This window comes from Canis lupus, chromosome 5 (genome assembly GCF_011100685.1).
Source record: "Canis lupus familiaris isolate Mischka breed German Shepherd chromosome 5, alternate assembly UU_Cfam_GSD_1.0, whole genome shotgun sequence".
Taxonomy (NCBI): Eukaryota; Metazoa; Chordata; class Mammalia; order Carnivora; family Canidae; genus Canis; species Canis lupus.
In genome coordinates, this window is record NC_049226.1 from 81321928 (window position 1) to 81348862 (window position 26935).

The window sequence follows — 26935 nt, forward strand, 5'->3', positions numbered from 1 at the left end:
AGCACTCTGGGATGTGGTTAGAACGGCAGAACCTAAACACATTATACTTCATCTAGTTTGTTTCTATTCCTCACATGCTCAGAGGGCAGAGACCTTGTCTAGTCATCTTCCTGGGCTCAAATTGTAGCCAGAACAGAAAAATAAAAGGCGGAATACTTACCACAGAAAATGCATTCTAACTGTTCCAGGTGCCAGGGATAAAGCACTAAACAAAAAAAGTCTCTTCCCTCATAGGGCTTACATTCTAGTAAGGGAGGTCACAAATTACAGCCTAAGATTCAGAGGGGTTCATTTAATCACCTCTTTCCCACAAAACATCTATTTTCAATCTCCCCCCCCCCCCACCCTGACCCTTCCTAAAATGGTCTTTCCTGCCCTCTACTGGTGAAGGAGCACTTACATGCTCATAGCAGTAGCTGAGGAGTTGACAACTGCCTTCTTGAAACACGCTCATCTCTTGGCTTCTGAGACACCTCAAGGGCCATCCCTCTATTGCCTCCACTGCCAACTCCTTCTCTACCAGGTTGCTGCTACGTTTTCCAGGGCTTCTCCTGAATTCTGCACTTTCCTCCTCAAGGATCTTCTCCAGGTCCATGTCTTTAAAAGCCATCTATAAGCTAATAACTATGAAATCTGTAGGCCCAGCCCATGATGGTCCTCTAAGTATTAAGATAAGTAAAAAGAAAATCACAAGTAGGCATTATTATAGTCATCGTTAAAACCAGAGAGAAAAAGAAAATCTTGGAAGCAGCCAGAAAAGTATGAGGCACTATCTATGAGGGATGATGCTGTGAATGACTATAAACTTACCAACAATGACTCCTAAGAGATGGTAGAAAAACATCTTAAAATACTGATAGAAGAGGGGTACCTAGATGACTCAGGTGGTTAAGCATCAGACTCTTGATTTCGACTCAGGTCATGATCGCAAGCTCATAATCTCAGGGTTGGGAGATGGAGCTGCAAGTCGGGCTCTCTGGGTGTGGAATCTGCTTAAGATTCTCTCTCCTGGGACGCTGGGTGCCTCTGTCAGTTAAGTGACAGATTCTTGGTTTCAGCTCAGGTCGTGATCTCAGGGTCATACGATCAAGCCCCTCATCTGGCTCCATGCTCAGGATGCAGTCTGCTTGTCCCTCTCCCTCTGCCCCTCCCACCGCTTCCTCAGTTAAATAAATAAAATATTTTTAAAAAGGGGGGGGGGGCAGCCTGGGTGGCTCAGTGGTTTAGCGCCACCTTCGGCCCAGGCCTGATCCTGGGCACCTGGGATCGAGTCCCACATCGGGCTCCCTGCGTAGAGCCTCCTTCTCCCTCTGCCTGTGTCTCTGCCTCTCTGTGTGTCTCTCATGAATAAATAAATAAATCTTAAAAAAAAAAAAAAAAGATTCCCTCTCTCTCTTTCCTACTATCCCTCCACCACTGCTCCTGCACACACTCTCTTAAAAAAGAGTAAGAAACAAAATGCCAACTCAGAATTCTAGATCTAGTAAAAATAGCTTTCAAAAATCAAAGAGAAGGGATGCCTGGGTGGCTCAGTGGTTGAATGCCTGCCTTCAGCTCAGGGCATGATCCTGGAGTCCTGAGATTGAGTCCCACATCGGGCTCCCTTCATGGAATCTGCTTCTCCCTCTGCCTCTCTCTCTCTCTTTGTGTATCTCATGAATAAATAAATGAAATCTTTAAAAAAAAATCAAAGTGAAATAAAGACATTTCAGATCATTGAAAACCAAGAGAACTATCAGCAGACCTGAACTACAAACAAATGGTAAAGGAAATTCTTCAAGCTGAAGGAAAATAATACTAGATGGAAACTGGGATCTTTAGGAAGAAATGAAAAGCATCAGAAATGTAAATATTCAGGTAAATATAAAAGATTTTTTTTCTTAATTTCTTCAAATACATATATATGTGTGTGTGTGTCTGAGGCAAAATTTATAAAATGGTATTGGGATTTATAACTACAATAGATATAATAAACATGAAACTCATAGCATAATGCCCAAGTGGGAGTTATAAAATGACCCTTATAGTTGCAAAGTTCTTGAGGTTCTTTAACCCTTATGTGAAGCAGTAACAATATTAATTCTAAGTAGACTGTGAAAAATTAAGGACGTATATTGTAATTCCAGGATAACTATTAAAAATACAATGCGGGGGGGATCCCTGGGTGGCGCAGCGGTTTAGCACCTGCCTTTGGCCCAGGGCGCGATCCTGGAGATCCGGGATCGAATCCCACGTCGGGCTCCCGGTGCATGGAACCTGCTTCTCCCTCTGCCTATGTCTCTGTCTCTCTCTCTCTCTCTTTGTGTGACTATAGTAAATAAATAAATAATTTTAAAAAAATAAAAAATAAAAAAAAAATAAAAATAAATAAAAATACAGTGCGGGGATCCCTGGGTGGCTCAGCGGTTTAGCGCCTGCCTTCCGCCCACAGCATAATCCTGAAGTCCTGGGATTGAGTCCCACATTGGGCTCCCTGCATGGAGCCTGCTTCTCTCTCTGCCTCTCTCTGTCTGTATCTCTCATGAATAAATAGATAAAATCTTAAAAAAATATACAATGCAAAATGGAGTGTTATGGTTATAAAACCATAACAAAATGTTGAAAATGTAAATGGATATAAGTAGTAACAGACTTCAAAATTAAAATTAAAACACCTTCTAAGAGGGGTACCTACATGGCTCAGTAGGTTAAGCATCTGCCTTCTGCTCAGGTCATGTTGCCAGGGTCCTGGGATCAAGCCCCGCACTGGGCTCCCTGCTCAGTGGAGAGTCTGCCTCTCCCTTTCCCTCTGCCCCTCCTCCTGCTTGTGCTCTCTCTCGATCTCAAATAAATAAATAGAATCTTAAAAAATAAATAAAAACACCTAAGAAACAAAAGAAAGGATTAAAATGGAGTAACTAAAAGAGTGCTCAACAGTACATAACTTATAATAGCATAAAATGAGAAATATATATTCAGTAACAGATTAGATGAGTAAATAACCATCTACCTGTATCTAACATATAATATGTAAGTGTAAGATTTACTTTATTATTTATTGCCTCTTTGCCAACTTGAATAAAAGCTGCTTGAGGACAGGGATGTTGCTCTGTCTTGTTCACTGCCATATTCTCCTTGCCTGGAACAAGGCCTGTCTGATAATACAGTATTGTTCAAAATAGGTAGTTGCTAAATGAATGAATAATGGAATATCTGCAGCCATTAAGTTATGTTGCAGGGCACCTGGCTGCTCAGTCAGAACAGTTATCTGACTTGATCTCAGGGTCAAGAGTTCGAGTCCCACACTAGATGGAGAGATTACTTAAAAAAAAAAAAAAAGTTCCATTAAATGTTATTTAACAACAACAAAAAAGTTACTTAGAATATGCTCGTTAAACATACTCTAAAGTGAACAGAGTATGAACACTATATAAGCAAAAGATATGAACAGTTTAGCGAAAAAGAAATGCAAATGACTTTGAAACATGAAAATATGATCAACCTTGCTCATAACAGAAGAGTAAATTAAAACTATACTGAAATAGCACTTTCCATTTATCAACTGGCTAAAATCCAAAAGTTTTATAACACATTATGTGGCAAGGTTTTGGGAAATCATGCACTGTCATACACTGCTGGAAGAAACTAAAATGGTAACATTCCTGAAGAGAGCAATTTGGCAAAATCTAGCAAAATTACATACGTATTTAACGTTTGGCCCAGCAATCCCCCCTTTTAGGAATCTTTCCTATAGATAAATACACAGGCAAAAATGCAAAATGACATATACCCAAGACTATTCATTGTAGTGCTTCTTGTACCAAAAAAAGACCTCAGACAACCCAAATGTCCATTAAAAGAGAACGTATGGAATAAACAATAGTATATCCATATAATGGCATGCTTGTAAAAGAAAATTGCTGTGAGGGATCCCTGGGTGGCGCAGCGGTTTGGCGCCTGCCTTTGGCCCAGGGCGTGATCCTGGAGACCCGGGATCGAATCCCACGTCGGGCTCCCTGGTGCATGGAGCCTGCTTCTCCCTCTGCCTGTGTCTCTGCCTCTCTCTCTCTCTCGTTCTGTGACTATCATAAATAAATAAAAAAAAAAAAAAAAAAAAAAAAAAAAAAAAAAAAAAAAGAAAATTGCTGTGAACCACTATGTAGCTATGTAGTTATCTCTAAGACATATTAAATATTAAAAGTAGGGATCCCTGAGTGGCGCAGCGGTTTGGTGCCTACCTTTGGCCCAGGGCGCGATCCTGGAGACCCGGGATCGAATCCCACATCGGGCTCCCGGTGCATGGAGCCTGCTTCTCCTTCTGCCTGTGTCTCTGCCTCTCTGTCTCTCTCTGTGTGACTATCATGAATAAATAAATAAAATCTTTAAAAAAATATATTAAAAGTAAGGTATAAAGGAATATGCCACCTTTTGTGTAAGAAAGGGACCAAATATAAAATACATTACTTGCTTCTATTGTCAAAAAGGCAGTGAAAGAACAAGTAAAAGCAAAATATGGGGGGATCCCTGGGTGGCTCAGCAGTTTCGCACCTGCCTTTGGCCCAGGGCGCGATCCTGGGGTCCCGGGATCGAGTCCCGCATGGGGCTCCGGCGTGGAGCCTGCTTCTCCCTCTGCCTGTGTCTCTGCCTCTCTCTCTCTCTCTCTCTCTCATGAATAAATAAATAAAATCTTAAAAAAAAAAAAAAAAAGCAAAATGTGTTATCTACAGAGAGAAAAGAATAGTGGGTAGGAGTTAGGGACAAATTTATCCAGTTTTAAAGTTTGTTTTGTAACCCTGTATATGTTTTTCTTTTTCTTTTCCATATATGTTTTTCATAGTTAAAAAAATTAAATAAAAAACTTTTAAAAATAATTCCTAACAATAAAAAACATACAAATGAACCTAATAATTCTGCACTTTATGTCCAAGGTTGTCACAATACAATCTGCAGGTCAAATCTGACCCACCACCTTTTCCATAAAGTTTGATTGGAACACAGTCACGCCAAGATGCCTGGGTGGCTCAGCGGTTTTGGCTCCAGGCATGATCCTGATCTGGGATCCAGTCCCACATCGGGCTCCCTGTAGGAAGCCTGCTTCTCCCTCTGCCTATGTCTCTGCCTCTCTCCATGTATCTCTCATGAATAAATAAATAAAATATTTTTTTAAAAAGAATAATAGGAATCAGAAGAGTAAGAATTTTTCAGTACTTCTTTAAGACTGTCCAGGGCAAGGGTTCTGATTCACTAGCATATCGGGTTCCTTTAGTTAATATATACCTAAAAGGGAAAGGAGTGCTCTCCTAATTTGTCACCACTAACATTAAGATCACTAAACAACCTCTATGACTTCCTGCGACTTTATAAGATCTTTAACCCAAACATCAACACAAAGAAAGTGATTTACAACAAAAGCTATTAGCTGTTTTTCAAGAGCCCTTAATAAAGTAGTCTTCTCTGCCCTCTACTGGTGGTAAATAATAAAACTTACTTGAAAATAACAAAGGCATCCCCTAAAGCTGTTTTCAAAATGGGGTATAGGGATTTCTGTTTTGGGGGGTTTCAGATCGTCAGGAAGTCTGCAAGTTCAAAACTATTTTCATATTAACACTAGGCCATTATTTGCCTTTTACAGTCTCATTCTCTCACGAGTGTACCAACTGAAAAGTTCAGATTCCATACGGCAACTAACCTTTAGGAAATTACCTCTTGTTCAGTTTCAGTACAGTATGAAAAAATATACACAATTATCTGAAAAGGCAACTGAGTTCTTCCTTTTCCAACTAAATATCTGAGTCTAGATTTTCTTCATCTATTTCAATCAAAACAACCTATCATGACAGACTGAACAGAGAAGCAAATATGAAAATCCAGCTGTCCTTAATACACCAGACACTAAAGAGATTTGCAAAAATAAAAACAATGCCATTCTTCCTGATAAGCTGGCTCTTGATCACTACACTATGCAGCCTCAAAATGTTACTCTATGTACCACCTAAAATCATCCCTATCCCACTTTGGGGAATGTCACCCTTATGGACAGCATGATTTATTTTTCCCAATCACCAATTTAAATGCCTATTCTTTGTGACATTTAAAAGCAGATTTCATAGTTTGTGTGGTACTTTTTATTATGTTCAAAGTGCAAAGCAATATGGCATGCAAGAATAAGTGTGGTACAGCTTCATTATTTAAAAATTATCAAAATTTCCAGCCCATTCTCTACAATGAAATTCAAATTTAATGACAGAGTTCAGTGAATCTATATTTAGTATAGAAAATTATAGTTAGGAAAACTGTTGTGGAGATAGTCTATTTCTTACAAACAAAATTTCACTAAAATTGACAAACCACTGGGGCAGCTGGGTGGCTCAGTTGGTTAAGTGTCTGACTCTGGATTTTGGGTCATATCATCATCTCAGGGTTGTAGGATTGAGCCCTGTGTCGGGCTCTGTGCTCAACTCAAAATAATAAATCTTTTTTTTTTTAAGTTGCCAAGCCCCTTTCAAGTTCTGCTTAACTCATTTCTTAACAACAGAGGTGGAGATACTATTATTTGTCCCATGATTGAGAATAGAAATGGAAAGTAGAGGAAGAGAAAATGCTAAATGCAGCAGAACATTCCATGGCTCCAAAGTGAAAGACCATTGGCATCTTCCTTCCTTTCTATGTAATTCCCACCAAGACTGAATTCCTCTTCCCCTTGGAGACTTTCACAGCTCCAACCCTGAAAATTCCTCCTCTAGGCAATTCCTATATGTATGATCCTTTCACCAATAGCATTATTCCACCATGTTGAATATCTCTTGGTCTATATGCATAGTACCATCTCCCCAGACAAGATACTTGGGAGCACAAATTTTTATGTAATTTTGTTTCTACATTAGCAGTAAGGCCAGACTACTTTATACAGATGACTCCCAGTGAATATTACCTCAAAATGAGTCAATTTAAAGATAAATCAAAAATATTTTAATCCAGGTGTGCCTGGGGAGCTCCATTGGTTAAGTGTCTGCCTTTGGCTCAGGTCATGATCCCGGGGCCCCTCACTGGGCTCCCTGCTCAGCGGGGAGACTGATTCTCTCCCCGCCGCTCCCTGCTTCTGTTCTCAATCTCTCTGTCAAATAAATAAATAAAATCTTTTTAAAAAAGTTTAATCTAGCTGGATATAATCCTAACCAGTAATGTCATCCTGACACCTCAATACCCTCAGTCCATCAGAGACATCTGAATACTCATGATGGGGCAGCCTGGGTGGCTCAGCGGTTTAGTGCTGCCTTTGGCCTGTGGCCTGGACCAGGAGACCCAGGATCAAGTGCCACATCCAGCTCCCTGCATGGAGCCTGCTTCTCTCTCTCTCTTTCTGTGTCTCTCATGAATAAATAAATAAAATCTTTAAAAAAAAAAAAGAATACTCATGATGCAGAGGTGTTTTTTTAATTCCCTCAGCAGCTGATATGATAAAAGAAAACAGCAAGGAGATGCACACAATATATAAAAGGCTATATGTGCAAAATCTTATTTTACCACAGTACATATTCTTTTTCAAGTAGGAATGCTTGAATTCCTGTATGTTAAATAAGTACATGTACATAACTCCACCACATATTCTTCAAGATATAGAGAGGGTCTTTTATAAATGTGCTTTGTGACAAATTATTACTTCCAGATATTTTGCTCATTTAACCTTGTTCTCAGGCATTCCTAGATTGAGTTGCTAGACAAGTGACCTCTCAATTAGCAAGTTAAAACTATATTTTACAGTTTATTTCTTCATTGGGGGAAAGTATATAGTTACCATCCGATAGTGGAAGGCACCTGAGCTCAAATCCTAACTCTATCAAAAAAAAAAAAGTATCCAAAATATATAAAGAACTGATACAACTCAACATGCAAAAAAACAATCCAATTTAAAAATGGGCAGGGCAGCCTGGGTGGCTCAGTGGTTTAGCACTTAGCACGCCTTCCGCCCAGGGCGTGATCCTGGAGACCTGGAATCTGAATCGAGTCCCATGTCGGGTTCCCTGCATGGAGCCTGCTTCTCCCTCTGCTCTGCCTGTGTCTCTGCCTCTCTTTCTCTCTCTCATGAATAAATAAGTAAAATATTTTTAAAAAATAAATAAAAATGGGCAGAAGACATGAACAAACATTTCTCAAAAAACATCCAGGGGTGCCTGGATGGCTCAGTTAGAAGAGCAAGTGCTGAATCACTCCTGATCTTGAGGATAGGAGTTTGAGCCCCACATTGGGTGTAAAGATCACTAAAAAAATTAAATAAACTTAAAAAAAAAAAAAAAAAAAGACATCCAGATGGCCAACAGACACATGAAGACACTCAACAGGGAAGCCTGTGTGGCTCAGTCAGTTAAACGTCTGCCTTTGGCTCAGGTCATGATCTAGGGGTCCTGGGATCCAGTACGGCATCAGGCTCCTTGCTCAGCAGGGAGCCTGCTTCTCCCTTGGCCTGTTGCTACCCCTGCTTGTGCATACACGCTTGCTCCCTCTCTCTCTCTCTCTGACAAATAAATAAATAAAATCTTTAAAAAAAAAAAAAAGAAAAGATATTCAACATCATTCATCATCAGGGAAATGCAAATCAAAACTACAATGAGATATCACTTCACACCTGCCACAATGGCTAAAATAAAAAACACAAGAAAGAACAAGTATTGATGAGGATGCGGAGAGAAAGGAACTCTCATGCACTGTTGGTAGAAATGCAAACTGGTACAGCCACTGTAGAGCTAAACAGTATAAAGTTTCCTCAAAACATTAAAAATAGAACTACCCTACAATCTGGTAATCACACTACTGGGTATTTACCCAAAGAATACAAAAACACTAATTCAAAAGGATATATGCACCCCTATGTTTATTGCAGCATTATTTACAATAGCCAAATTATGGAAGCAGCCCATTCATTATCAATAGATGAATGGATAAAGAAGATGTGGAATGTGTGTGTGTGTGTCTGTGTATTATTCAGCCATAAAAAAGAATGAAATTTTGCCATGTGCAACAACATGGATGGAGCTAGAGCATAATGCTAAACAAAATAAGTCAATCAGAGAAAGACAAAGATTTCACTCATATGTGGAATTTAAGAAACAAACAACACAAGCTAAGGAGAAAGAGAGAAACCAACAGACTCTTAGCTAACAAGAACAAACTGATGGTCACCAGAGGGGAGGGGAGGTGGGTGGAGGGATGGGTGAGATAAGTGATGGGGATTAAGGAGTACAGTTGTTGGCTCGCCGGTTTATCACGCCTTCAGCCCAGGGTGTGATCCTGGAGACCTGGATTGAGTCCCTGCATGGAGCCTGCTTCTCCCTCTGCCTGTGTCTCTGCCTCTCTCTCTCTGTGTCTCTCATGAATAAATAAATAAATTCCTTAAAAAAAAAAAAAAGAGTACAGTTGTTGTGACAGGCACCAGGTGTCATATGGAATTGTCGAATCACTATATTGTACACCTGAAACTAATGTAACACTGTATATATTAATTATACATCCTGGCTATGGTGTGTCTGGCTAAGTGGGTAGAGCATGGCACACTTGATTTTGAGGTGGTGAGTTCAAGCTCCACCTTGGGCACAGAGTCTACTTAAAAAGTAAAAATTAAAAAATATCCTGGCTCTACCACTTACTAGACTGACATCGTACCAATTTCCAATGTACCTGAACTTTGGTTCTTCATCTGTAAAATGGAATACGAGTACTACCTATCTCATGGGCTTGTTGAGGACTAAATAATATACATGTCAACAGCATACTCCTGGGCCTGATACTCAGTAGGGACTCAACTACTGTTATAAATGACTTCCTTTCATTTCTCCCAGGACCATGTTTGGGGGAGTTTTTGCATTTGGGGGAGTTATCTCAACATCTGAGACGCGGAACATCACCTCAAGGCCCTTCATGTATCTTACCTGGCTCAGTCCACACAAACCCCTTCCTGCACATACACGGTCGTACTGCTGGTGGCCTTTCTCAAAGCGTCAGACCACCTCAGAAGCTCCGGATGGCACAGTCTGCCTTGGTTTGAGAATGGACCGTGACCTGCCCCTAACTTGACCTCGTGATCTGGGGGCAGGGTAATCTCTTCAGGGAGCCCTACGTGTCCGTGTCCTCGGGGGTCAAAGGAAGAGTGCCAGGCTCACCCGAGGTCCCTTCAGGTTCTACAGCGGGAGATTCTGTCAACGCATCCCGAAAGAGGACAAGTGACTGAATCCGTCCCTAAATCTTCTCCCCACAGCCAGCTCGAACGCCACTGCTTCCTTTTTCTGTACAATCTCCGGCGTCCACAGGGGGCCCTGCGCCCATAGGAGGCTGGACCCGGCTCTCCGCGTCTCCAGTGCCTCGCCTTCGGGCAGCTGCCGCAGTCCCTACCTCAGCGCGGGGCCGGAAGGGCTGCAGGGAGCCGTGCGGCCAGGGCTACTACCGGGTGCCTGGCACGAGGGAAGCGCTCGAGAGACGTGGGTTCCGTCAGTATTCAGCGGATCCCACCCCCTCCTTGAGCTTCGGTTTCCTCAAGTAAAAAGGAGGCTGCACAGACAATGCCCAAAGCCCCCGGGAGCGGGGCGTGGCGGCCTCAGGATCGGGGATCCCAGGGAGGGCCTGAGGGGCACACTCTACGGAAGGCAAGGCAGCCCGGGAAGACTGGCGGCCCAGGGAGTCCCGAGGGCTGCCCGGCGCCGAGATCCGTCCTCTCACCTCCCGGGCTCAGCAGCAGCTTCAGCGCCTCCAGAATGCTCTCCAAGCTGCACGTTTCCAGAGCCTCGCGGCCCGCGGCGGGTCGGGGGGCCGCCATGACTGGAGTGGAATGCGCCACTGGCGACCGGCTCAAGCGCCCCGGCGGGCCGGCATCGCCGCCATATTGAATGTGGCGGAAGGCGCTGGGGGGCGGGGCCCGCTGCGAGGGGCGGGGCCTATTTGGGGGGATGATTCTACTATGAATATTTTCTCAGGCACCTTTTACTCCCCGGCGCGGGGCGGGGGGGGGGGGGGGGGGGGGGGGGGACTGGCGAGAGACAGCTAACACCACCTGCCTACACACACAATTTCAGAAATTCAATATGATTAAAGAAGAAGGAACAGGGTTGCAGTAGTTTATCATGAGATAATGTGTATCACTATGAAAATAATTTGTGTATGGAAGCGCTAGAAGGCATAGCGAAGTAAACAGATGCTGTGCCTACTTGTAATGAAGTTTGGATACATAAAGCAATGTTCAACTGAATATCGTTGAATTTCTTTATGAGTGATATTTAAAATCAAGTACTGAGGGTGCATAGCTGGCTCAGTTGGTAGCACAGGAGAGTCCTGAGTTTAAGGGCATGGAGTCTACTTGAAAAAAATGAAAATAATCCCAAACAGAAACACATCCATCTTGTTTTGTTTTGTTTTGTTTTAAAAGTTTTATTTATTTTTTCATGCAGAGAGAGAGAGAGGCAGAGACACAGGCAGAGGGAGAAGCAGGCTCTATGCAGGGAGCCCGACGTGGGACTCGATCCCGGGTCTCCAGGATCACGCCCTGGGCGGAAGGCGGCACTAAACCACAGAGCTCCCCCGGGCTGCCCCACATCCATTTTGAATAGCTACAAATATTGCTCTTGGTGATACAATATTTGAAATAGACTAATTACAGTTCCCAAAAAATTTTAAATCTTTGCTCCATTTACATTCTTAAAAAATTCTCTGTATATTAAAATCATGTCCCCTCCCCAATAACCTTAATATGTAAAACAGCATTCCTTTGAGAATCAAACCATCAGAGACAGATTTTCACTTCTATAAATCTTTGTGGGCCTTTTTAAAAAGACTTACTCATTTGAGAGAGACAGCAGTGAAGGGAGGGGCAGGAGGAGAGAGAAAGGAAGAGAATCTCAAGCAGAATCTCAGCTGAGCACAGAGCCCCATTCAGGACCAATACTACAAATCCTGAGATCACTACATGGAGCTGGATCCCACTACCCTGAAACAGGACCAGACCCAGACACTCAACCAACTGAGCCACACAAGAGCCCCTCCCGGTGGGACATTCTAAACTTTTGTCTAAAAGCCATACTACAAATGTAGGAGAGTACTTCTGAAAACAAGACCTTTAGTGTGCCTGCCTCTCCCTTCACTAAAAAGCAATAATCTCTTATATCATTCTCAACCACCGTCACCACCCACTTTCTGAAATTGCTTCCAAGCAAGCTGTCCTGCTTCTCCTTGAGATCCCCTGAGCTAGCTTGAATTCACTACTGTTGACTTCCCTTCAGCATTTAGCTGTTAGAAGTCTTAGGAAGTAGGATGTGATCCACTGCCAGCCCCTACCACTGGAGAAAGAAGCTGGTTTTTTACACTCCTTTCTCAGGCCCCTCTTAGTCACTCCCAGGATGTCAGGCTCCAGCCCAAATCCATCAAGTATTTCCTCCTCTCTAAAGTGAGGAGATAAGGGATCCCTGGGTGGCTCAGAGATCCTGGGGTGCCAGGATCGAGTCCCACATCCGGCTCCCGGGCGTGGAGCCTGCTTCTCCCTCTGCCTGTGTCTCTGCCTGTCTCTCTCTCTCTCTCTAGGTCTATCATAAATAAATAAATAAAAATAAATCTTTTTAAAAAATAAAGTGAGGAGATAACAGATCTATTTTTACAAAGCTATTGTAGAGAGTTAAAGTGATATTGTTCTTAAATATTTAGCAATGTATGCCAAAGAGGGGATGCTTTAAACAATTGTACCAGGGATCCCTGGGTGGCTCAGCAATTGAGCATCTGCCTTCAGCTCAGGGCATGATTCCGGAGTCCCGGGATCGAGTCCCACATTGGGCTCCTTCCATGGAGCCTGCTTCTCCCTCTGTCTGTGTCTCTGCCTCTCTCTCTCTCTCTGTCTGTCTCTCATGAATAAATTTTAAAAATATTTAAAAAAATAAAAAATTGTACCATTATCTTATTCTCCATCTCTTCCTCAAATAAAATTCTACCACAATGTCTTTAAATTGGAAAAACATTTTTGAAGGGGAAATTAATGACCTATGAAATTACCACAACTCTTTTTATTGTGTTGTATATCCCACTGAAGACTTTGGCAGAAGATAGTTTTTCTTCAGCTATGTATGTATCCAAGTTCATTTTGGAGAATAAAAAATTTGAGGTCTCCCTGTAAAGGCCACCAAAACAAACAAACAGCAACAACAACAAAAAAACCCTAATGGGGTGCCTGGGTGGCTCTGTGGTTGGGCATCTGCCTTTGGCTCGGGTCATGATCCTGGGGTCCTGGGATCAAGTCTGGCATGGGGCTCCTCTCAGGGAGCCTGCTTCTCCCTCTGCCTGTGTCTCTGCCTCTCTGTGTGTCTCTCATGAATAAATAAATAAAATTAAATTTAAAAAGCCCCCAAACAAAACCCAAAAGTTTAAGACATTTCAAGATACTAAACATTTAGCGAAGTGGGTGTAAAGCATTTTGTGGGAAAGGCCTACCCCTAAGATTTCTGGGCACTGGAGTAGAAACACAGGTGGAGGCCTTCATACCATATGCCTAAGTATTTCAAAGTGTAAATCAAACAAATAGACTATTAAATAAAATATCTTCTATTCTCCTACTTTGAAAAATATACCAGGTTTGAGTTGAAAATTGTCAGACTTGGCCTTAGAGTTCCATATTGAATGTGCCAGCACAGGGAAACCAACTTCCCACCTCTGGCCTGACTCCTTTTTCTTACCACTAGTGTCTCCATCCTGCATTCACACATGTGGACACCACAGCCTAGATATGCGTACACCCCTAAAAAACTACTACTTATCCCCCTAGGGTGGGGGTACATACACAGGGAGCATGGTTCACCTTCCAGAAGGCAGACCCAGTGAAGAGGCCCACATAGCACTGGAAGCAGACTGGGGATGGTTGGAAAGGAAATTCCAGAGTCCCAGAACTTGGAGTGAGGTCTGAGAGGAAGGTGAGGATTTGGGTTGGGCAGTTCCCTAAGACTGGTGTATTCCTTGTCCATAAAGATATGCATCGTGGAGGAGGCCAGGTAGGGCCTGTAGAGCAGAAGACCCAGGGTAGGGACCCTACCGGCCAAGTCTAAGGGTTGTAATGGTGTGGGATTTACAAAAGATGGTAAGAGGAGCCCCAGAGGTGAGAATCCTTTATCCCAAAACATTATGGCACCAGATCTTATCATTTGGGCTCTAAAGGCTCAGATACCACAAAATGACACAGCTAATTTCAAAAGCAGTGTTATAAAGACCCTAAAAGTTTTTTCCAGCAAAAAAATTCATCCCATATAGAATATTGGATGCATCTTAATACATATGAAAGGATGTTGGAGGAGTGCTTAGGGTTTATAAGGTTATAAATAGGCTCTGCATCTGAAAAAAAGGAAGCATTCTCAAGCTTCTCTTGCCCTAAAAAATTATTAAAATTGGCTTTTAATTACTCTACTTCCTTAGAATCCGGTATTTACACTTACAGGATCTTAGTTTATAGAACTGAATTCTGGTCTGGCAGCCCCTTCCTCGGTTTGCTCTGTGTGGCTCTGTTAAAACACTTAAGTACAGCTGGGAGACTCCCTCGCATGTGCTGTTAAATATCCATCACAACCAATATGCACAAGAGCTAATGAGAGGCTGCTGCTTCCCTTGCAATGAACCATACGGGGATGTTCAAGACACACACACAGAGGTCTGTATTCATGGAAACTATTCCACGGATTTGAAGTCGAGCAACTAGGAGCCCATTATCAGGGACGTGAGAGACAGCAGCAGAACATCGCATCCAAGCTGGCTGGGGCATGCTTTGCCTCAACCCAGAAAACTAGCAGGCCTAATGACACCCAACAGCCATCAATGGCTGTTTTATAGAAACATAATTCCCAGTAAAGACCAGTAAAAAAGCAAATTAAGAGTTCTTCTGGGTACATATCTTTTTTTTTTAATTTTTATTTATTTATGATAGTCACAGAGAGAGGGGGGGGGTGGGCAGAGACACAGGCAGAGGGAGAAGCAGGCTCCATGCACCGGGAGCCCGACGTGGGATTCGATCCCGGGTCTCCAGGATCACGCCCTAGGCCAAAGGCAGGCGCCAAACTGCTGCGCCACCCAGGGATCCCTGGGTACATATCTTCTAAAGCCACGGTAATAACTGGAGTGGCTTATATAAATCTTTGTGGGGCTTTTTAAAAAGGCCCATTTTCCATAACTGCCCCCAAACTCTTACCCAATTCTTGTCAAAACCTTACTCACTGCAATGATCCTCATCACTCCACAAAGAAGGGGTGCCTGAAGCTCATTAATTTTTCATTTATTTTATTTTTTAGGGCATTTTTAAAATGTAAGATTTTAGGTAAAATCTGAACCCCAATTTTCACTTATTTTAAAGGAAAGCTTTTCTCTTTAGCATCAATCAGATATTTATAGGAGAGGAAGAACTTATCTCTGTCCTCTTAGATTTTGAATAGGGAGGCCTGTGAATTAAACTGACAAGAGACAGATTCGTGAGAGAAAGAAAGATTTTTATTCAGATCCAATGGAGTTCACAGAAAAATATGACTTAGAAAGGTGGTTAGAATTTGGGGCTTAGGGACGCCTGGGTGGCTCAGCAGTTGAGTGTCTGCCTTCAGCTCAGGGCATGATCCCCCCCGAGTCTGGGATCGAGTCCCACAACAGGCTCCTTGTGGGGAGCCTGCTTCTCCCTCTGCCTATGTCTGCCTCTCTGTCTCTCTCATGAATAAATAAATCTTAAAAAAAAAAAAAAAAAGGAATTTGGGGCTTATAGTCCATCTTAATAGAGAAAGGCACGTATGGAGAAACAAATAATTTTGAGAAAAGAAATGAGATAGGAGATGGGATTTAAAAAAAAAAAAAAAAAAGATTTGAGAAAGAGAGCACAGAGGGAGAGGGAGCAGCAGACTCCCCGCTGAACAGGGAGCCAGATGCAGGACTTGATCCCAGGACAGTGAGATCATGACCCAAGCTGAAGGCAGACACTAAACCCACTTAACCCAGGCACCCCAGAGATAGGATTTTTTTTTTTTTAATAGATAGGTGACATTTTGTTAGATAAGGTTTTCCTTGTTTTGAGAGAGAGCATGCACACACATGAGTAGGGGGTGGGCAGATTGAAAGGAAAGAGAACATCTCAAGCAGACTCCATGCTGAGTGCAGAGCCCAACACAGGGCTCGATCTCACAAGCTTGAGATCATGAGCTGAGCCGAAACCAAGAGTCAGACATGCAACCCACTGAGCCACCCAGGTGCTCCTGTTTAGGTGATTTCTTACCCTGGGGTGCCAATTTCTAATCTCTGGTAGTAGAAGCCAATCCTCCATGCTTATGGAACTCCTTGGAAAGGGATTTATGATCGCTGAATTTGTTGAGGGGGCTCTGCTTTTAGACAGATAAGGGGAATCTAGAGAAAAACTTCTTCACAGGGGTATATTCTAGATCCTTTATTTCAACTTCCAGAGGGTTATCTACTGTGTCAGGTACCATCTCCAAGCCAACTCATCTTCCCTGCCAACAGAAGCCTTCACAGAACACCACTTTGGATCTGCTCACACCACTTTGGTTGTTCTGTTGGACTCACTAAATCCACAGCAGCAGCCACGGGGTAAACAGATGCAAAACTACCTTCTCTGTAGTTTTTCTCACAAGTTACATTTTCTGACTGCTGTAGCCCTCTACCCATGGTAGTTACTTTGTAAACAGATTAATTTTATTGTCTATAGAACCATTTTATCTTTATTTGTCCTCATGGTATTTTATTTCTCCTGGGCCATTTTTATTGTGGTAAAATACACACAACATAATGCCAAATCCAGTGTCATGATGACTATTTTCTCCTGAGTTTTAGTTTTAGCCCTTCGATTTTGAGTCTTTGATCCATTTTATTTCTTGTATATAGTGTAACGGTACATCTAATTTCATTCTTTTTTTTAAGATTTATTTAATTATTTATGATAGACATAGAGAGAGAGGGAGAGAGGGAGAGAGGGAGAGAGAGAGAGAGAGGGAGAGAGAGAGAGAGAAAGAGGCAGAGACACAGGAGGAGGGAGAAGCAGGCTCCATGCTGGGAGCCTGACGCGGGACTCGATCCCAGGACTACAGGATCACGCCCTGGGCCAAAGGCAGGTGCCAAACCGCTGAGCCACCCAGGGATCCCCCTCTAATTTCATTCTTATGCATGTGGACACCCAATGTTCTCAGCACCATTTGTTGAAAACACTGTCCTTTTGGCAGAGCATGAGGAAAATAGGGATATTGAAATAGCGATAGAACAGGACAAATGGCCGCTATGCTTGTGGTGAACATAGCATAACGTGTCAACTTGCCAAATCACTAAGTTGTACACCTAAAGCTAATGTAGCATCATGTCAACTATACTCAAAAAGATATAAACAATCATCTTTGTATTATAGGAAAAACAAAACCTGTCATTTTCTCACTGAATGATCTTAGCATCTTTATAGAATATCATTTGACCATCTATGCAAGGGTTTATTTCTGGCTTCCTGATTTCTCCCCAACTTTTAATTTTGAAATACTTTAAACCTGAAGAAAAATCAAGATAGTACCTGAACACTTACATAACCTTTACCAGATTGTCACTGTGAGCATTTTGTCATTTGCCTTTGTGCTACCGCTCGACATACTTTGTTGAACCATTTTTAAGTTGATTTCCAGACATAACACTTTATCCCCAAATTCATCATCTATCTCCTAATAAAATTCTCTAGGTCAACTATGTTCCCATGAAGACGAACATGGCTCATGATCACTCTCTCAAAATCTAAAAAATAAAACTTGCCCAATTAGAAAAAAAAAAGTCATGGATTTTAAATTTTCACTCCTGGACCCAATCTAGGTTTATATATTGGCAGCCTTTCAAACTATACTTAGAATTACCAATATCACCAGTAAGTCTACTCCTGGGTAGATAGCCAGAATTGAAAAAAAAAAGTTTTAAGATTTTATTTATTTATTTATTAACGAGAGAGACACACACACACAGAGGCAGAGACACAGGCAGAGGGAGAAGTGGGCTTCATGCAGGAAGCCCAATGTGGGACTTGATCCTGGGACTCCGGGTCACGCCCTGAGCCAAAGGCAAACGCTCAACCACTGACCCACCAGGCATCCCTGTAAATGTTTTTGTTTTTTTTTTTTTGGTGTTCAATTTACCAACATTATTATTATTATTATTATTTTTTTTTTTTTTGGTATTCAATTTACCAACATTATTATTTTTTTTTGGTGTTCAATTTACCAACATTATTTATTTTCCTGAAAAGTTTTTGTATGCCAGTTTCACTGCAGCATCATTCACAATAGCCTCAAGGTAGAAACTACCCAAGATGAATGGATAAATAACATTTGGTGTACATAGACACAATGAAACAATGGTCTGCTATAAGAAGGAATGCAGTCCTGGCACAGGCTGCAATACAGAGGACACCGGGAAACATGAAGCCAGGTGAAACAAGCCAAAATTAAGAGGACACTTATTACATGACACTACTAATATGAAATACCTAGCAGAGTGAAATTCATGAAGATAAAAAGTAGAATGGAGGTAACTGGGGCTGGGAGAGGAGGGAACAGGGACTTATCACCTATGGTTTTAGAATTTGGGATGATGCAGAGGTTCTGGAAACATGGTTATACATTTTGAATGTACTTAATAGCACTGAATTGTACCCTTGAAAGTAACACACATTCAGTAGAAACCATACTTCAAATTTTGATCTTTTCCTGGGCTAGCAAAATATGGTCAGACTCCCTCATGATGCTGGGCAGTGGCAGCCACAGCTTGTCAGTCCTGTGATCTGGAAGGTAAACAATTGATACACTTACAACCATTCTGTTTCTCACTGTCGGAGCTATTCAACACTATTACAAAACAGGTTTTGTGTGAGATGCTTTCACTCAACTGTAGGTAATTGTTCTGAGCACATTGAAAGTGGATTAGGCTAGGGGTGCCTGGGTGGCTCAGGTCATGATCCCAAAATCAAGCCCCACATCCTTCCCCTCTCTACCTGCCCCTCCCCACAACTTGTGCTTTCTCTCTCAAATAAAATCTTAAAAAAAAAAAAAAAAGTGGATTAGGTTATCATGTCTGGTGGATTAGGCATATTAAATGCATTTTTGAAATATTCTTTTTTTAATATTTTATTTATTTATATGAGAGAGAGAGAGAGAGAGAGAGAGAGAGGCAGAGACACAGGCAGAGGGAGAAGCAGGCTCCATGCAGGGAGCCTGATGTGGGACTCGATCCCAAAGGCAGGCACTAAACCGCTGAGCCACCTGGGCTGCCCTTGAAATATTCTTAACTTATGATGGTTTATTGGGATATAACCACATTGTAAGTCAAGTAAGATCTATATATATATATTTCACCCCCATTTAAAAATTACACACACACACACACACACACACACACACACACACACACAAACAATATTATACCCCTCCAACAAAGTCAAGTCACAGAACAGGTTTTCTTAGCAGCACTACTGACATCTTGAGCGTGGTGGTCCTTTGTTGTCGGATGTTTAGCAGCATCCCTGGCCTGGACTTGATGCCAGTAGCACCTCCTCAGTCGCAACAATCAAAGTATCTCCAGAAATTGCCCAATGTCCCCTGGGGAGAGGCTAGGGTCATTTTTGACGGTGGACCCCTGAACTACACCAATTTGGCTGACCCACTGAATACTGTCTGAAGCTCAACTTTTTTTGGTCCCTCAGTGTCACCCACAATTTTTCCAATAATAAGAGAATTTTAATGGTTTCTCCATATACCACATGGATAGTTATTTTTCAAATAAAGTGACCTTTTAAATGCAGTTTCCTGCATTCTGCCCACAATAAAAGGACACAAAGTTCTGGAGGAGTCATTTCAATATGAAGTTTCCTTCCCCATGTTTTGAATGAGCTCAACTATCACTGGTCTTGCCTAGAATTGTAGTATAATCATATAAAACAAGTGTTTGACAATGGTTTAACAAAATTCTTTAATAAAATTTATAAAAATGAATATTTAAGAATTTTCGCAGCTTAAATTGTTTTCCTTTTCCAGACCTAAAGAAAATACAAAATTATCCGTACCCACACACATATACACTCAAAACTACATTAACATTCTCTATACAGGACTAAATTAGAGTTTAAATTGCTGAAAAATCAAGACAATTCCAAGAAGTGATTGCAGGGATGATTTTTTTTTTCTTTGAAAAACAGCTGACAGACAGTAAAGCAATTTAAGATAAAATTATTTCCCATGGTTGTCAAAAGTTCCTTGAAGTTCACATTTCAATTTAAAAAAAATCCAAGTCAAAGCTCTCCCCACCTTCCCTTTGCCAAAACCCTTTAGGGTCATATTTTCTTCCTGCTCCTAAGGGGGGAAAAAGAATTTCCTAATATTGTCAGTTTTCTATGCACACTTAGAATTGGGGCACCTGAGTCCAGATCAGGCTGCATTTTCGGTAGACATTAACAAAAGCAGGCACCTGGGGATTCTTGGCCTCAGGTACAAACTGTGACCTAAGGATCGCGATAGGACACACTTGTCGGGATTCTTCCATTCTTCAGAATTTTCAGGACTAGAGGTAGAGCCACCTCAGTTATCCTCAGCATCAGTTTGCTAAAACGCCAGGCTCAATGACCCATCCCGCCTGCCACCTCCAAGTCCATTTTTCATGTTGCCCTTGGCTTTGACAATCCGCCTTCAATCTTTGGCTGCAGCACTGCAGGCACTACGCTAAACGTCAGAATAGATCACTCTTCTGTTTGAGTGATAAGTGAACATTAGAAGTTGAGTGGCACCTGAAAATTCACCACCTTTTCTGGTCAATGCTCCTTGTTCAGAACCAAAGTAGCCCAATAATGACGTCCACATGACAAACACACTTAATGCAGAACAAGTCAGTGGATGGATATGAATTTCAATTTATGTACTTAGGAAATAAAAAAGGAGAACCACTAAAGTCCTTACGAGTCCATAATACCCAGTCACACTACCATCAAACTAAGACCAAGTCTCTTATCCTGAAAGGGCCCAATAATTTCTGCAGCAGAGAACTCCTGTCTGAGGCAATGTAAGTTCAGAAGGAGTTAAGAGTGGTTATTAGAACACGGGACACCAGTGCAGTGATAGGAGAAAAAAGAACACAAATTAAAAATAATTACACATACACACACACACACACAAACACAATAGGGTAGTTTAGCCCTACCTTCCTTTAAAAAAATGAGACAAGTCAATAAGGCAATCTGCAAATTGCTAGCAGAACCTTCTGGAGGCTTTAGCTATTCTTTTGAAATATAAACATGTGGGGGGTCTTTTGGACAGCATCACCATTTAAAGAATGATGAAAGAAAGAAAAAAAAGCTTCAAAGAATAGGTCAAAATCGTTCTAACAAACACACAGATTAGATCTATAAAGTAGAAATCCTAACTATCCTAACTATATATCACTGTGCATTTTCTCTTCTCCAGAAATTCCTCTCAGATGAAGGGAGCTGAAAACAGTCACCTCCGCATTTTCTACCACATGGTATAAGGACTCATCTTCATTTGTCTCAAGTCCCCTAGTCGTCCTCGCCACCTCCATACATGTCCGCCAGCTTCTTGAAGCGATTGCCCCATTCATTCAGGTAGTCATAGTCCTGGTCTTGGTCTGACTCTGAGGAGTTCAAGGAGCTCAGACTAGCAGCTTCAGAACCGCTTCCTTCATAGTCAAACACGAGCAGAGAGTCATAAGGAGGAGCAGTAGGGTCAGTGTCCGCTGCCTTCAGGTTCTAAAGAAGAAAGAAGATAGTAGGATCCTTTAATGAAAGGAATCACACACCTGTCAGGCAAGATGCCTTCTCTAGGTGCCTCAAGCAGCAGCATGTAATGCACAATAACGCAACAACCATCCTAGAGAACACAGGGAGCAATCCGCACCAATAAGGTAAATTTATACAAACTGGCAAGGAGGATAAACAATATGTTGTTTGATGAAAAGAAAACATTATGGGTAAATACGCAGAATGTTTCCCCTAAACTAATGATAAATTATATGTAGGCAGGAGAGAAACAAGCCAGTCGGGATTGACAGAGGCTGAAAACAATGAGGATAGTCATACTGGTCCATACAGCATCGCCACCTGGAAAGGTCTGGAAAGATGAATGCCAAACTGTTAATGGTTAACTCTAGAGAATAGAGTTGGAGGCAGTAAGGAAGGATTGCATTTTTTTTCTTTATGTACATTTTACAAATTTATTATATATTTATTCATAATAAAATTATTATAACATTATTTTGTAAGTAATGTAATGACATTAATATTATAAGTTAAAAAAAAAAAAAAGCTACTATCAGATGTGACGATACACAAATGAATGTGAATGGAGGAAAGGACCTGAATTCAGATTTACCTAAGAGGGAGGTTTTTTGCTTTGTTTTGTTTTTTTAAAAGATTTTATTTATGTATTCATGAGAGACAGAGAGAGAGAGGGAGGCAGAGACACAGACAGAAGGAGAAGCAGGCTCCACGCAGGGAGTCCGATGTGGGACTTGATCCCGAGACTCCAGGACCACACCCTGGGCTGAAGGCAGGCGCTAAACTGCTGAGCCACCCAAGGATCCCCTAAGAGGAAGTTCTTTTTTTTTAAATCTATCTATCTATCTATCTATCTATCTATCTATCTATCTATCTATCTATTTATGATAGTCACACACACACACACACACACACACACACACACACACACACAGGCAGAGACACAGGCAGAGGGAGAAGCAGGCTCCATGCACTGGGAGCCCAACGTGGGACTCGATCCCGGGTCTCCAGGATCGCGCCCTGGGCCAAAGGCAGGCGCCAAACCGCTGCGCCACCCAGGGATCCCCTAAGAGGAAGGTTTTAACTGGACCTTTCTAATCCCAGCTTTCTAGAAGATCCAGTGGCTAAAATCAATGTGGCCTGGTCACTTCCAACACTGGTGTGCTTTGTGTAGTCCCTGGTGACAACTACCATAGGAAACTAAAGCAAAACCAGCCTCTACCAGGAAGACTCACTGAGAGCCACTGGACCATCCAGACAAGGCCTAAAAATCATTCAGTAACTGTGCAAGTGATCAGGGAACATTGTTTAAGGAAATAGATCCTGCTGGACTATTATCTTACTTGGTTCTTTGCTCATCTTGACCCCTAATTTGTCCTCATCTTACCCTAAGCTAATTAACTTAATGCCTTATTTCTCATTCTCCCTTGCAGATAAGGACAATCTTGTGACAGTTCTGGCCAGTAACATATGGGATGAATTCCCTACTTGCATTAACACTTTGCTAGAACAAAGATTCTTCTTCTTCTTCTTCTTCTTTTTTTTTAGAACAAAGATTCTTTGGCCTCTGCTCCGCCCTTCCTACTCCTTCTTGACTAGAATACAGACCCAAAGCCTGAAAGTGTAGCAGGCATCTTGTGATTATGTGGCAACAAGCATGGGAACAAGGATTCATGGGGTTAATCTACTCCTATCTGTTTAAAAGCTTTGAGAGTTTATAGCTGAATGTATTTCTGACATCTACAAATTGATGCCATTTTCCTGGGCCTTAGGTAGACCTGTGATACACACTTACTATCACTTCCCAACCAGCAGTGGGATGCAGGGGCAAGAAGACTCATTAGTGAAAACAAATTGGATCTACTTTGAATCTCTTTAGTTTCATTTCTAGTTCTACTAAATCCTTACAAGCAATTCTTGGTTTTGCCATATGGATACTGCAAATTCACTAGGAACAATTTGAAGTGCTTTTAGTTCTGAAATTCTGATGAGACTCAAACAAAAAATAGCATTCAGGGATCAGGCAAGGAGAAAACACGGTAAAGCAAAGAATCTAAACACTTTCTCCTCACTTTCAATACAACTGCTCCTATCTATCTATCTATCTATCTATCTATCTATCTATCTATCTATCATTGGGATGCTCCTGACTTTAGAGATGAGTTGCACCATAGCTTTTGACTTTGCTAACTTACTTCATCAATAAAGTTTCCAATTTCATCAGGATTGGCAGGGCGGGGCCGATACTGGGGCACACTCAGGAGGGTTGGGGCCACATCATTGCGAGTCACTTCAGGCCGAGCATCCAGGCCCCTGTGCAACTGGCTCAAGTCAAAGTCCTTTGGAGAAAAAGATAAAAATAGAGCAAAGAGTTAAAAAACAAAACAAAACAAAACAAAACAAAACAAAACAACAACAACAAAAAAAAGTCCAGGGCTATATTTGGATATATCAGATCATGTCCTGTCAACTGAATGATAGTTATAAGCATGTGCCAATATAATCGGAAATGAGAGCTTTCAACCTGAGAGTTTTCAAAATATCACTAGAATAAAATACAGCATAAAAAGATTCTGAGGAATAACTCTGGGTGTGGATGTAGACTGTGTACCTTATTGGATAAATCCCAGTCAATCTACAGATTCTTGTGAGCCTAGCTGCCATAGACTGAATGTCTGTGTCCCTCAAAAAATTCACACGTTGAAGCCTAACCCCCAATGTGGTGCTATTTGGAGGTGCGACTTCTGGGAGGTCATGAAGTCAGGATGGTATACGGAGCCCTTGGGAATAGGATTGGTGCCCTGATAAAAGACACCCTAGAGCTCCCCTTCTGCCTTGTTGAAGTACACGTGACATTATGGCTGCCTGCGAACCAGGAAGCAGCCCCCCTCCCCGAAAACACCAAATCTTCAGAACTGAGAAAAATTTCTGTGGTTTTTAAGCAACCTGTCTGTGGTATCCTATATAGCAGCCCACATAGACTAAGGCACCAGCTGAGATCAGCAGTTAACCCCGATGGACACTGCTCTGTACCCTAATATGCTGCATACACCAGGCACTGAAATTCTAATCAGCAACTGTTCTTCCAGACGAGTTCAGCAAACACACTCATGCATGGCCGGAGCCAAAAGTAGAACTCTGAGATGGGGCCTGAAGTTCCCTTTCTAAACACTTTCAAAAATTCTTCAAAAGGCTTCTGGCTGGCTCAGTCAATAGAGCAACCAACTCTTGATCTTGGAGTCACAAGTTTAAGCCCCATGTTGGGCTCAGAGATTATTTAAAAAAATTGAAAACTCCAGGCTAAGGCAAGACCATCTATAAAGGGCTAAAGATTTAACATCCACAAAAAGTGGGGAAAAAACGTTTGGCATACCTAAAAGCTCAAGGGAAACAAAATATTACAACAGAGTAGTTGCTTTATGTTAAAGATAATTTGAAGTTTGTGTCCTGAGGACATCGATGAGGAGGCTAAGCTCTGGAATCAGACACCTGGTTCTACTGCTTCCTACCTGTGTGACTGGCTAAGTTGCTTAACTGCCCTTTGCCTCTGTTTGTTCATCTGGGCGCCGAACAGAACATGCTATTTCAAATGTCTACCTTCTTCTAATCATCGCTTCTTCCAAATAAAGAGATGGCAATTTAGCTTTTTATCACTGTTTAGAAAACATACCTGATCCTCCTCTCCACCTCCTTCTTCATCATAGTAATAAACATTGTCCCGGGTGTCATCTTCTGGGGGAAGTAAGGGCTCTTTGACCACCCTTCTCCTCCGAACAAATAGCAGAAGCAGCAGAATCAGGACTGGTGTGGTGAAGAGAGAATGAGGAGAGCCACAGGTCAAGAAGGCCATAAAATGCAGCTATCACAGAGCAGCACTGCCTTGCCCACCAGGCAGAGGGCTGTCAGACAACCCACATGGTGATGCTCACATAACTTGAAGTTAATATATGCAGTGTAACACAGTAGCCAATTAAATGGGAATTCAAGTGTAGTCTTTAACTGGACTTAAACCAAACAGTCATTTCCCAGAACCTGAGCTAAAATGCTCTAGGGCAGAAGAAATGGTAGGGGGAAAGGCCCTGAGGCAGGAGCATAATTGGCATGATTAAGAAGAGGGGAGATGAGCATGGCCTAGCAGGGTTAGTGAGGGGGAAAGTGAAAAGGAGTTCAGAGGGGTGGCAGGAATGTGGTAACTATTGGGAGGACTTTGGCTTTGATTCTGAATTGGAACCACTGAAGGTCTGTGAGGAGGGTTGGGTCAGCCTAAATGTGATTGACAGATACGTAATTATTTTTAATCAGTTCCAAGAAGTGTGACAGAGATCATATGATAGCTTGTATATTCCTTATTTTCTCTTAAGACAAAAATCATGTAAGCAAGCTCTAAAATCTGGTTTCCAAAGTTTTCATGTGACCTTGGGATATTTCGAGGATACATGTGATTAATAACTAATTGTTAAAATTTTTTAAAGCTATTTCTTATGAATGAAAAATGTATTAAACTTCAGTGTGTTTTCTTTATAGGCGTTTGTGCCCCCCAAGTATCTCTATAGGATACACTACTGAAGTAGTATTGCATTGAAACAAGACTTGGAGAAAAAATTTCTTAGAAGTACCCAACCTCCTGGGATGCCTGGGTGACTCAGTGGTTGGGCATCTGCCTTTGGCTTGAGTTGTGATCCAGGGATCCCAGGCTCCCTACAGAGCCTGCTTCTCCCTCTGCCTGTGTCTCTGCCTCTGTGTGTCTCTCATGAATAAATAAATAAAATCTTAAAAAACAAAACAAAAACAAAATCCCAAGCTGGTCCCACTGTTCCCTCTAAGAACTTTCTTCTATTCCAGCCATGTTGGCCTCCTCTTTGCCCTCCACAGTCCAATCAAGCCTTCTCTGTGTCTTCATCAACCATAGGAACCAGCTTGTACATGGGCTCAGGTGAGGATAGTGCTGCAAGGCCTTGCTGTTCCAAGTTGGCCCAACGACCAGCAACATCTGCACCCCCTGGGCGCTGGTTACAAATGTGGAATCTGAGGCCCCCACCCCAGACCTCCCAGATCACCGGATCTGAATTCTCATGCAGGTAAAAGGAAAAAAAAAAAAAAAAAAAAAAAAAAGAACCCTAATGCAGGTGATTTGTAGGTATTTGAGCATGAGAAGAACTG

General features: G+C 41.9%; 2 protein-coding genes across 5 annotated transcripts in view; both read right to left on the reverse strand.

The window, feature by feature from the left end:
* The window catches only part of TANGO6 (transport and golgi organization 6 homolog), a 200886-nt gene extending 190037 nt beyond the window's left edge, over nt 1–10849 (reverse strand). The window contains exons 1-2 of one of the 4 annotated variants that reach the window (XM_038538492.1): nt 10687–10791; nt 401–659 (exon numbers count right to left, since the gene is read on the reverse strand). Coding sequence is in view for 2 of the 4 variants with exons in the window: in XM_038538490.1 (XP_038394418.1) it covers nt 10687–10783 (97 nt within the window). In the remaining 2 variants the exon portion in view is untranslated. Of the gene's footprint in view, nt 1–400; nt 660–9902; nt 10083–10133; nt 10642–10686 lie in introns of those variants that run through there. The other 3 variants (XM_038538490.1, XM_038538493.1, XM_038538491.1) reach the window with 3 other exon arrangements.
* Nucleotides 10850–19937: 9088 nt separating this feature from the next.
* The window catches only part of CDH1 (cadherin 1), a 78993-nt gene continuing 71995 nt past the window's right edge, over nt 19938–26935 (reverse strand). The window contains exons 14-16 of the mRNA NM_001287125.1: nt 25446–25576; nt 23971–24114; nt 19938–21748 (exon numbers count right to left, since the gene is read on the reverse strand). Coding sequence (NP_001274054.1) covers nt 21539–21748; nt 23971–24114; nt 25446–25576 — 485 coding nt within the window. The 3' untranslated portion in view covers nt 19938–21538. The remainder of the gene's footprint in view (nt 21749–23970; nt 24115–25445; nt 25577–26935) is intronic.